Here is a 12,875-nt window from a genome sequence, read left to right on the forward strand (position 1 = left end):
GGACCAGCTTGCTTGGCAAAATCTCTCCCAGGCATGTTATTATTGTATCTGTCTGACATGAAATCCCTCCTCTCCTGAGGGATAACCTTCGCATTTCCCTTCCTTTGCTGTTTATCTTCCTCAACCCTTTTATATTCATCAATGCGATCCATAAGCTGACGTACGCTCCTGACAGGTTTTTTGGCCAAAGATTTCCTCAAGTCTTGCTCTGCAAGTAGGCTGACCTTGAAGGTCCTTATCGCCACATCATCAAAGTCCCTATCAATCTCATTGAACATCTCCCAGTATCTATCTGAGTATGTTCTCAGGGTTTCCCCTTCTCTCATGGCCATGGATAATAATGAATCCAAGGGCCAAGGAACCCTACTGCATGTGATGAAACGAGAGCCAAATGCCCTAGTAAGTTCCTTGAAAGAATTGATAGAACCTGCCCTCAAGCCATCAAACCATCTCATTGCCATAGGTCCTAGGCTGGAAGGGAAGATCTTACATATCAAAGTTTCATTTTTAGAATGTACAGCCATCCGCTGACTGAAATGACTCACATGCTCCACAGGATCTGTTCAGCCATTATAAATGGTGAATGTTGGTTGTGTGAAGCGCCGAGGGAGCCTTCTTTCTTCCAACCTGCGTGTAAAGGGTGACTTAGAGATTTGATGTAATACCCTACCCATAGCATCATTTCTCAAGCCCCTGGAAGATGAATTTTTACCCTTTCGTCTATGCTGGTTGTCTTCTTCGTAGGAGAAAGATTCATCTAGGGAAGTCCTTGACCTCTGCTTGTAATTGTCATCCCCCGAGCCCTTAGAAGAGGGATCGGAGAAAGAAGGAGTTCGCCTTCGCCTCTCATCACGTAACATCTTTTTCAGGTGATCAATTTCCTTTTGCATGGCCTTAGCATTTTTCTCGTGAGGAACTTTGCTTCCTCCTTGTGAATGACTCCTACTTTTACTAGTGTGCGTAGTATATACACTACCCTCCCGGTTTTCTTCGTGCTCGAGATGCAAGGAATGATCCTCATGCTGGGACCCCACAGACTCCGCACGGTGTTGTGGTCCTGAACCTACCATAATGTTAAACCTCTTAAAACACAAGATTTCCCACAGATGACGCAAATTGTAAGGACACAATTCGAGCCCGAACTCACAATCAGAAGGGGATGGGCCTGAAAGGCCTTTTTACAATAGAATTTGTAAAGAGTGGGCTTGTAATCTAGGTTCTATGATGTTTAGATAACATAAAAATGATGGGCTTAGACCACAATGGTACAAATAAGGAACTATTTATATGAATATGGAAGAAATCTTCTCCTCGGACACAAACCGAGGATGACTTATATTACTTCCTCCCAAGATAGATTACAATTATGGATAATGAGGTCTACAGTTTATTTTCTCTCCTTTTTTCGATCCCCTTTGCTTAAGGTCCCTTCTCTCTTTTATACTCCCTACTTCCTTTCCTCTTCATCCTCCACGTCAGGGTTAGATTGCTGGTTTAGATACTTGTCACATCCACCTCCCCTGAAGTCTTTGGAGATAGGAGCAAAGTTCCACCCTGATGTTCAAGTCTCACTTCCCCATTAATTCGGTCAGAATAGCTGTTGCAGAGCATTCAATGCGGGGGCGGTGGTAACAGCTTTATTTCAGATATTCCACTACCCATCTTCTTATCCTCCATGTTTACCATATCTATCCTTATTTGTAGGATTTTTGAGAACATAGCTTGTGGATGTTAACCAACCCTTCTCCTACCTCGGCTTCACATAGCCGAAGACATAATCTTCCTCGGACGAACCTCTTGAACATATTTTATTCAGACATTATCTCTTCTTTATTTAGTATTTTCTTATGAGTTAACATTCATACATCCTCGAACCATTCTATGTCCTCGGACAGGACTTCTAGCCCGAAAACTACTCTTGGGCCACCCCACATATATTCCTGGGCCCAATGACCCTACAATAGATAAATAAAACACAATTTATAATTAAAAATGATAATTTAACTAAAAATAAAATATAAAGTATAGAACAATAGAACCTGATTATTGCAACTTTTCTAAAGCCGTGACCACTTTAAAATTTAAAGCTGCACAAATAAAAATTAATTTAATACATGATTTTATAAATTAGTGTCACTATAATACAAATGAGTTGATATATATAATACACATCAAATTATTAATTGGTATAATAATTTATAATATTAGATAAACTGTCAAATAAAAAAAATGGTAAGAAACTTATAACTGTGGGCAGTGGGTTGTACTTAGGGGTGTTCACCAAACCGCAAAAACCGCACCAAAACCGCCCGCAAAATGACATAACCGCACCGCACCGCACCACACCGCATGGTGCAGTGTGGTTTACTGTTTTATAATAAGAAAACCGCACAAACTGCATCGCACCCTCTCTATATATTAAATATATTATTAATAGTTTAATAACCCTAGTTAAAAAAAAAAAAAGTTTGATAATCCTAGCAAGTGTTGATTAGGAAAGCTAGCCCAAAATAAAGAAAAACTACCTCAATAGTTTAAAACTTGGACTAAAACAAAGGGAAAAATTAGTTTTGGGCTGAGTAGAAAAAGCCCATAATTCGAAAAATATATCAATTTCAAATTACTCAAACCGCATCTTATACATCGTACTGTATATGTGACCGCAAAAATGAGGTGTGGTGCGGTTATGGTTTTGGCTAAACTTTAACCCGCACCGCACCACACCACACTGCACATGTAACCGCAAAAATAAGGTGCGGTGCAGTTATGGTTTTAGCTAAACCGCACCACAAAGTGCGGTACTAAAAATGGCCCAAAACTGCACCACACCGCACCGCGAACACCCCTAACTGTACTCCTTAAAAAAAAAATAAAAAAAAAAAGTGTCCAGCCTATACTCCACTAGCACTACTCCTATCATCCATTCATCCTATGGCTAAGTTTTAAAGTAAAAACATGTCCTACCATTTCAATAAAAAAAAAAAAAGTAAAAACGTGTCCTATCAATTGTGAATTGTCATGGCAGAGAGAGGGGCTGAAAAGCTATGCAAAAAACGTGTCCCATCCCATCAAACAATAAACAATTGTGCAATGAAACTGTGAAACAAACTAAAAATATATAGAAGACTCTGAGTCTTCAGTTTCGGAAAGACAAAGAGAAAGAGGGAAAGAAGAACTGAAGAAGAATACATCTGGTGACTGGAATCAACAAAGAAAAATTTCAAGCTAATTGACTGACTGAGTTTATGGAAAAAGATCAAGAATCAAGATGAAGATGAAGAAAAGAAAGGTAAGACCGTGAGAATATGGATGGAGAGGTGGAGAGGCAGAGAGATAGAGAGATGAAAGGTTTTTCTTTTGTTTTTGAAATTTATAATCTCTATTTTAGCATATTTCAAGACAATTACGTTGTATTATTAATGAATTTTTCTGGTATTAATTTTGATTTTTGCTTATTTCAAGAATGAGTTAATAAATTTGCCTCCTAAAATTTAATTTTGTTAGCTCAAGTTTGACTATTTTTATTTTTTTTCCTTTTTAATTTTTTGTATTTTAGGATACAATGGAGCCTTTTTAATGCATTTTATTAACCAATAAAAGTGCTTAAATTTTTTTTAATTAAAATATATAGATAAATATATTATATATATATATATATATTTTTTACAATTTGGGGGACTTCTTTTATTTGGGGGCCTTAGGCGATTGCATCAATTGCATCACCTATTGAGTTGGCCCTGTACTTCCAGACAGTGGTTCGGCAAAGGAGGTCAAAAAATAGGATTCTTCAAATTAAGGATGAGAGAGGGGTCTTAACTGATAAACCTAAGGAGATTGAAAATATTTTTGTGGACTCTTTCAAAAGGAATTTTAGTGGTAATGATAGCTTATCTGTGGAGAGTATCATTCATGAACTTCAAGGACTTCCAATTCCTACTCTCACAGTATAACAGTTGCAATCCCTAAACATGGGTATATCAATTAGAGAAATTGAAGAGGCAATTTTTTAGATGGGGCCTTACAAAGCCCCAAGTCCTGATGGCTTCCTGTCTTCTTTTATCAACATTTCTGGGATACTGTTAAAGTTGATGTGTGCAATGCTGTCCAAGCATTCTTTCACTCAGGCTCTCTCTTTAATGCCCTCAATCAAACCTTTATCACTCTTATTCTAAAAATTCCTCATCCAGAGGAGGTCTCTCATTTTAGGCGTATTAGCCTATGTAATGTGATTTACAAAGTGATCTCCAAAGTTCTTGTTAATGGATTGAAGCCTATCATGGATAGCATTATTACACCCTATCAAAATGCCTTCATCAAAGGTAGAAATATCTCAGATAATACCCTGTTGGCACATGAGATCCTTGATGTGATTAGGAAAAAAAAAAGGGAGAAGGGATAAATTTGGAGTGTTGAAAATAGACATGTCTAAAGCATATGATAGAGTCAATTGGAATTTTCTTAAGGCTATCCTCACCATCATGAATTTTGATTCCAAGTCGATTAATTGGATTATGGAATGTGTGTCCTCAGTTGAGTATACCTTGCTGATAAATGGAAGCATGACCAAGTCCTTTAAACCATCTCAAGGCTTAAGACAAGACAAGGAGATCCTCTATCTCCATACCTATTCCTTTTGTGTGCCAACATTCTCTCCATTTTCCTAACCCAAGCTGAGGATCTTAAGAAAATCAGAGGAGTAAGAGTTGGTAAGAGTGGTCTCTCTTTTTCTCATTTACTGTTTGCTGATGATTCTTTATTGTTTTTTAGGAATGACAGTGCTACTGTCCATAATATTCATCTCATTCTGAATTGGTATTGTTCCATCTCTGGTCAATCCACTAATCTAGCCAAATCTAATGTGTTTTGCTCACCAAACACGCCTATGGAGGAACAAAGGGACCTTGCCAGAACCCTTTAGGTTACTTTGGTTCAACAACCCAGTACATATCTTGGTGTTCATTTTAAATTGAGAGGTAATAGGAATGTTGATTTTCAATTCCTTATTGATAAATTAAAATCAAAGCTTCAAGGTTGGAAGACCAAACTTCTATCACAGGCTGGCAGAACAACCTTAATTACTTTTGTTCTTCAATCCTTACCCTTGTACTCTTTTGCATGTTTTAAAGTTCCTGAGTATATGTGCAACAAGATGGATTCAATCATTTGTGCTTTCTGGTGGGGCCATGAATATGGTGAGAATAAGCTCCACATGATCAACTGGGATAGGGTTAGTCAACCCAAGAAACTTGGTGGGTTGGGTATTAAGAAATTTGGGTATATGAACCAGGCTATGCTGCATAAGCAGTAATGGAGAATCATTCAAAATCCACAAACCCTTTTAGCCAAAAGTTTTAAGGCTAGGTACTTCCCAGCTTGTACTATTCAAGAGTGTAGGCCAAAACCTCATCAATCATGGGTTATCAATCATGGGTTTGGAGAAGCATATTAAAACAAGAGAATCATATTTTGAAGGAAGGCAGATGGAGAGTGGGGAATGGGTATCAAATTCCATTAAATCATAGGAGCTAGACCCCAATTTTAAATCTTCAAAGATCAGAGTTCCAACTCCCCACAGGTACTGTGGGGGATCTAATTGATCATAGTAATAGACAATGGAAGGTAGATTTGGTGAGAAGTTTGTATCCGTTTCCTCAAGCAATGGAAATTCTTCGAATTCCTATATCCAAGACTGATTTTGTGCAGGATCAACTTCTTTGGAAATTCTCAAGTAAGGGGGATTATCAAGTGAAGAAAGCTTATGAGATTATAACCCAGGATGTAGCAAGTCAGCCTAGACATTTTCAAGCACACAAAGGCTGATGGAGGTCATTCTGGAAGATTAAGATTCCTTTGAAAATTAGTACCTTCATCTGGAAACTTTTGCATAACTGCCTTCCTACTCTGCTCAATTTATATAGTAGGGGTATTTCAAGTGTTAAATGGTGTCCTATGTGTAATGAGGAGGAAAAAAGTCATACTCATCTTTTCCTCCATTGCCCCTTTACAAGAGCTTGCTGGCATGGTTCTATTTTTTCCATTCACACATCTGATCTCACCAATATTTCTGTTCAACAGTGGATTAAGCAACTCATCTCAAGGCATAATAGGAATGACATGAATTTGACGTGCTATGTGCAGGATGTTCTCACTTTTCTTTGGACTGTCTGGACTCATAGGAACAAAGTGATTCACCAAGGAACTACTCCAAATCCAGTGGAAGTGATACTAACTGCTCAACAACTATCTTGCAGGTATAGGGACACAAACTCAAACCTTGGCATCTCAGGAGGCAAGGAGGATAGAGGCTTCAGATCAGTGAGACAAAGTGCAGCAGGAGAATGGCAACTGATCCTCAAGCTTGTAGATAGTAGAAGCAGGGTTCCACATAGATATGGTGCTGCTTATGAAGCTGTAACAATTCAAGGGGAGAAGGTGTTTTTTGGGGCTATTAGTAGCAATGTTAGAACATCAACAGGGGCACTGCTGGAGGCTATGCTTGAAGCTGTTCTGACTGTAAAGGAGCAAGGCTTTCAGCTTGTTTTGGTTCTCAGCAATAGTAGGAGTCTTCTGCAGACTTATAAGAGGAAATCAGCTTTGGATTGGTTAGACAGTCCTAGGCTAGATGATCTATGCTTTTTGAATCAAAATGGTTTCTTCTGTGATGTGTTTTGGGTACCCTCTGTAGTTGTAAATAGCTTGAAGTCTGTAGCTAGATTGACAACCCGAGTGCCAATAAATCATTGCTGGTTTTCTTCTGTTGTTTAGTATCGTTTGTAATATATATTGTTGTATGCTTATTCCCTTGAATGGTATGGGAAAAAAAAAATTTACTTGAAAAAGAGCTTATTTAGTTTATGTTGATAATTCTAATATGCTCTAGTTTCTTTGGGCAATCCAAATATTTGCTGATTTAGAGCACTAACCAAATATGTTTTTCTTCTGAGAGGCCACTATGTATGGCTTTCTTCAAAAAACGGTGGCAGTTTTGTGGTAAAATTTTATTTTAGGTAGAGGGCAAAATTTATACTGTAGTTTCTTTTGGCTTATAGAGCACTTATTGGCATTGGGCAAAGCAAGAAATGATGTAAAGCTACAGTCTTGTTAATGAAAAACTGCTATATAAATTTGTTTTAAGTAGAGGACACAAAGAGCATTACACACCGTTTGTGTTTAAGGACCAATTTGGTTATTTTTTAATTTTCTTGGATATGTTTGGCATTAGCCCAAATCTCAAGGTAGTTAACTAAAATAGCACTCCTAATTCTCCTTTGTAGGATGAATACCTGTATGGAAGATTGAAGCTCTTTATTTGGCTTTGTTTACATAACAACTAGCATTATTGGCAGGAAAGTCATGGCTTCTAGAGGCTTGAATGTGTCTCCTTTGTGCACACGGTGTGACTTGGGGGTGAATCGATTATACATTTGTTGAGAGATTATTGTGACTCTAGAGCCTTTCCTTATATTTCCTCGTTTGGCCTTTCTCTCCTAGAGTGGTTGCAAGTTAATTGCAACCCATTTGATTCTCTATCACAAGCACTGGTGGAGCTAGGGGGGGCCATGGCCCCCCTTGACTTCTTGACATTCCCATTAGAATTGTCAAAAAAAAAAAAAATCAATTACAACTTACATCTCGGCCCCTCCTGAAATTTTAGAATTTTTTGTTATTAGCAAATAGATAGAGTAGAGTTTAGTCCTTAAACATTTATATTTGATCCTCAAATATATAAACTTGTAAGATTTACATCGTCAACGTTGATGGCTGCCTTGGAAGTCAAAAAGTAATAAGGTGAAATTGATAGTAAACTCTCTCTCAAGACCTACTTTTGTGTATGATTTATGTAGCCAAAAATAAGGGCCTGAAACTTTTTTACTGAAAGTACGGTAGATAAATGTAAAAGTTAATTGAAATAATGTAGTGAAACCTATGAATAATACCAAAAAGTGTAGCAAGACCCATAAATAGTAGCAAAAATAGACTGAATAGTAAAATAAGCTGACAAAATTAAGTCATGCCAATTACGCACGCTAAGACTGCCTAGTTGCTGCTACCTACTAAGTAGAATCTTAATACATAGCAAGAAACTTCATAGAAGTAAGGATTTTGTTGTTTTCTCCTTCCTGTTTATTTTATTATTTTATAATTTGTTTAAGCTGCATATGCTTGAACCTCTCCCCTATAAAGTAAAGTATCTACAAACGTAGCTCACATCTTCAACTTGGCGGATATCTCCCATAAATTTTAAGGAAAAGATGAGTGCTAATTCTTCAGCATCTCCATCACCAAAAGGTATTATTACAACAAACCTTTCACAAACTGTGTTCTCTAATTCACATTCTTTCTTTCATTTATAATATATTAAAAACTAGCTAGGAGTTTAGACTAATAAATTTTAGTTTCCATATTTTTTGACCTTACAATTTAGAAGGTAAGGTAGCATTAATAACTGGTGGTGCGAGTGGCATAGGCGAGAGCACTACAAGGCTTTTTGTTCGACATGGTGCAAAGGTCCTAATAGCAGATGTCCAAGACGAGCTTGGCCACTCGGTCTGCAAAGACATTGGCTCTGATTCCATCTCTTACATCCATTGTGATGTAACAAATGAATCTGATGTTGAAAAGGCTATGGACATGGCTATAACCAAGTATGGAAAGCTTGATATCATGTTCAACAACGCTGGCATTTCAAGCAACATTGAACCACAAATTTTAGAATCAGAAAATGAAGATTTCAAAAGGTTTTTGAATGTCAACGTTTTCGGTGCTTTCTGGGGTGCCAAGCATGCTGCTAGGGTTATGATTCCAACTAAAAAAGGAAGCATTCTCTTCACCTCAAGTATAGTTTCAGTAATGGCTAATGATACTTCACATGCATATGTGGCATCAAAGCATGCTATGGTGGGAATGGCTAAGAACTTGAGCGTGGAGTTGGGACAGTATGGAATAAGAGTCAATTGTGTGTCTCCCTTTGTAGTTGGAACTCCTATGATAATAAAAGGTATAGGGATGGAGAAAAATAAGGTGGAGGAAGTGGTTTCATCGTGTGCAAACTTAAAGGGAGTAGTATTGGAACCTGAAGATATTGCAGAGGTAGCATTGTATTTGGGGAGTGATAAGTCTAAGTATGTGAGTGGGATGAACCTGATTGTTATAGTCTTACCAATCCAATTTTCTCAAACGCTCTGAAAAGCCTTTTTCCTTGATTTGCATGTATTGCAACTATAGCCCCCATTTCTCAATTTTGTTGGTCATTTTAGCATTATCTTAAGAGTGATGTTAAAGTCAATAAAGCTTCTAATTTAGTGGCATTAGCATCGACTGTTCTCCTCTATAAAGAGAATTTGGACCAGAAAGGCCATGATGTTGTAACTCTCAAAAATTTAAAAACTAAATAATATTTAAGATATTACCTATCTTATAATTTGATGTCTCAATTCTTAAATATAAATAAAATATAATTAAAATTTCATTTATGATATTATTGAGGTGATGACATCAATCATAAATGATATGTCAATTGTTAAAAATTTTGTAATAAAATTGAAAGTAATTTTAATTCAATATTGTGTCATTGTGTAAATGCATGGCACATTGGCACATATACAATTTACATTTACATGTCAAATCTTTTCACTACAAAAAACTGGGCCTATAGTGGCGTTATTTTTGGTGACGTTTGTCAAAAACGCCACTATAGGCATACTATAGTGGCGTTTAGAGTCTTATAATGGCGTTTTAAAACAATGGGTCTATAGTGGTGTTTCCAAGGGCCTATAGCAGCGTTTTTAAAACGCCACTATAGGTCTGGTCTTACAAGGACCTATAGTGGCGTTTGACAACCGCCACTATAGGCATTTTTATTTCAGTTTTTTATTTATTTATTTTTGGTTGGTTTTTTTGGTAAGGGCCAGAGGAAGAAAGACCTATAGTGGCGTTTGACAACCGTCACTATAGGGCCTCCTATAGTGGCGTTTGTCAAACGCCACTATAGGCCTTTGTAAGGGAAGGACCTATAGTGGCGTTCGACAACTGCCACTATAGGCACTTTTTTTTTAGTTTTTTATTTTATTTTTATTTTTTTCTTTTCGGCTGGGTTCTCTTAGGCCAAAGGAAGAAAGACCTATAGTGGCATTTGTGAAACGCCACTATAGGCCCTTGTAAGAGAAGGACCTATGGTGGCTTTTGTGAAACGCCACTATAGGTTCTTAAAGATATATATATATATATCCGCAAAACAAAATTAAGGCATATTTTTGGAATATGCCATAGAATATTCTATGGCATATTCCAAACTATTCCTTTAAAAAAAAAAAAATAAATAAAAAACCCAAATCCAAATTCAACGTTCAGCATATAGAATGGCATATTCCAAACTATTCCTTAAATAAATAAAAAATTTATGAATTCAATGTTCAGCATTTTTACAATATTCGAATAAAAAACATATATATATATTATATATTTATATTTAAATGAAAGATGCTACGTCCATAATATTTTTACAACATTTTCACAATAAATTATAAATGGTTAATTATTATTGGTTCAAATTTGAACTTAACACTAAGATTACTTTTTTGTCCCAGCAATAACAACCTGCCACTTAAGATTTGCTATAAAAATATTGTGAAAATGTTGTGCACTTATCATTTCTCTATTTATATATATATATATATATGAAGTGTTACGTTCACAACATTTTTACAATATTTTCACAACAAATCATAAGTTGTGAGAAATGCTACGTCCACAACATTTTTACAACATTTTTTTCCTAACAATAACAACAAGTAACAACTTGCCACTTAAGATTTGTTGTAAAAATATTGTGAAAATATTATCAATATATCATTTATATATATATATATATATATATATATATATATCAAAACTAAACAAAAAAAAAATTCAAAATTCAAAATTTAAAATTCAAAACCCACTAACCCCACCTACCCCCACTCACCTTATCAATCCCTCTCCACGTAGCTTCTTCAGACTTCCTTTTCCTTCTTATCTTTTTTTTTTCTCTTTCTTTCTTTCTTTCTTTTTCTCCCTTATCTCCACTCCTCCATCTTTCTTCTTTTCTATTTCTTTTTTTTCCTTCTTTCACTCTTCTTTCACTACACGGATGGATTTATTCTTTTCTCTTTCTCTCCTATTTGATTTTATTTCCCCTATTTTATTTGTGGTGGTTAAATATTAGTTGGTTTTGGATTTGAAGATGGTGTTGTAACTAATTAATTTTGTTTAAATTTGTAAATGGTGCTACTGTTATGGGATTTGTGATTGAAGAAAGAGTGCTATTGTGTTTGATGACATTGGTTGTATAGTTGCAAGTAAGTATTTTCTTTTAAAAAAATATTTAATGATTGTTTTGGTCTATTCCTTTTTTTATAATGGTTTTGGTCTATTCCTTGTCTACTGTCAACTTTGCTTCATGGGTCTGTGAGATTTTTGATTAATTTTTGTGAATTCTTTGGCTTTTTATCATTGATAGGTTTAGAAATCTTAAGTGTGATAATATCTATGTTAATAGAACCAAGAAAGTAGTGAAAAATTCAAAATCTATTTGATGATTTCTTTTTGTAGGTTGGTCTATGGCAGCTGAATGTGTTGGGGTGGAGTTGTTATTTTTATTTTTTTAGATGTGAGCATGTTGTACATGTTTGATTTTGAATTTTTTTAAGGTGGGTTTGTATTTCATTTTGAATTTGCTGGGCTAGCTATAGTGTTGTTTGTATTTTGTTTGTATTTTATGTTTTTTTTTATCCTTTTTTTTATCTTTTGATTTAATTATAATTTTATTTCACTAAAAAAAATTTTGATTACCGAAAATTAATTTTCGGTAATCAAATTTTTTTTTGTTGGTTTTTGGGCTATAGTGGCGTTTGTAGAATGCCACTATAGGGTGAGTCTATAGTGGCGTTTAACAAACGCCACTATAGGTCTGCCCTATGGTGGCGTTCCCAAACGCCACTATATCCTTTTTTAACAATAAAAAAATTGGTCTATAGTGGCGTTTTTGAAACGCCACTATAGGTCTATAATTGCGGTACAAAAGTGGCATTTACAAACGCCACTATAGCCCAAATGGGCCTATAGTGGCGTTTTTTGGACCTATAGTGGCGTTTGATTTTTTGTAGTGTTTAGCTATAGAAGGATTGCATTTTTGTATTTGTGCACAAACTTTTGTGCGAACCCTCAAGAATATAATAAAATGATGACAAATTAAAGAGTGAAAGATGATTTTAGTCTCAATATGAAATTAAGCTAAAAATATTGTGATGCAAAGTTATGTATACAAGACTGTTAATCAAAAACAAACTCGATAAGCTCCATTCAGTTATTCATACTCCAACCATTTGTTCTCCACCTGCTCGTTGAGACTATCTGTATTTAGTTTGACGATTTGAAATTGATTTTATACTCTATAATGACCTTAAATTTTTCTGATTAAGAGGGTGTTTGGATTCCATTGAAAAATGCTGCCTTTGCGTTTTCAGTTTTTTTTTTTTTTTTCCAGCCGCAGTTATTGACCCAGTCTTCTGTGAACAGTGCATTCGTTCACTGTTCACGGACCCACAAATTTCACTTTTCAGCAACTTTTTCATTAAAAATGGGTCCCGCGATACTATTCACACATTTTAAAATTATTTTGCTACAGTGTTTTCAGTTTTCAGTTTTCAGCAATAAGTTCTATCGAAACAGACCCTAAGAAAATAATTTTTTTGGCTCTTGGTAAAAAACTTTATCTAGATACCAAAATTAGTTGAAAGTAACGTGTCTCAAAGTTAAAGTTTGTCTGATTCGCTTGAAAATAAATTAATAAAATATCGTAGTAGGTTGATGCATGTATTTGGGATTTTTCTTATTTC

At 35.5% G+C, this 12,875-nt stretch overlaps 2 protein-coding genes across 2 annotated transcripts; both read left to right on the forward strand.

The window, feature by feature from the left end:
• Window positions 1–3,141: 3,141 nt before the first annotated feature.
• Window positions 3,142–6,810, forward strand: LOC142611055 (uncharacterized). The gene is made up of 2 exons (XM_075783068.1): window positions 3,142–3,289; window positions 6,139–6,810. The coding sequence occupies exons 1-2, from the start codon at window positions 3,269–3,271 to the stop codon at window positions 6,763–6,765; spliced, it is 648 nt and encodes a 215-aa protein (XP_075639183.1). The 5' UTR covers window positions 3,142–3,268; the 3' UTR covers window positions 6,766–6,810.
• A 1,405-nt stretch (window positions 6,811–8,215) lies between these two features.
• Window positions 8,216–9,186, forward strand: LOC142611054 (short chain aldehyde dehydrogenase 1-like). The gene is made up of 2 exons (XM_075783067.1): window positions 8,216–8,289; window positions 8,426–9,186. The coding sequence occupies exons 1-2, from the start codon at window positions 8,253–8,255 to the stop codon at window positions 9,184–9,186; spliced, it is 798 nt and encodes a 265-aa protein (XP_075639182.1). The 5' UTR covers window positions 8,216–8,252.
• Window positions 9,187–12,875: the final 3,689 nt, after the last annotated feature.

Source organism: Castanea sativa, chromosome 9, assembly GCF_040712315.1.
Source record: "Castanea sativa cultivar Marrone di Chiusa Pesio chromosome 9, ASM4071231v1".
Taxonomy (NCBI): domain Eukaryota; kingdom Viridiplantae; phylum Streptophyta; class Magnoliopsida; order Fagales; family Fagaceae; genus Castanea; species Castanea sativa.

Excerpts from the sequence above, each read along its gene's own strand:
- LOC142611054 (XM_075783067.1), top strand. The coding sequence starts at position 8,253 with ATGAGTGCTAATTCTTCAGCATCTCCATCACCAAAAG. Across the intron at positions 8,290-8,425 it reads AGCATCTCCATCACCAAAAG|AAGGTAAGGTAGCATTAATA; the intron begins GTATTATTACAA and ends CTTACAATTTAG.
- LOC142611055 (XM_075783068.1), top strand. The coding sequence starts at position 3,269 with ATGAAGATGAAGAAAAGAAAG. Across the intron at positions 3,290-6,138 it reads TGAAGATGAAGAAAAGAAAG|GATGTTCTCACTTTTCTTTG; the intron begins GTAAGACCGTGA and ends TGCTATGTGCAG.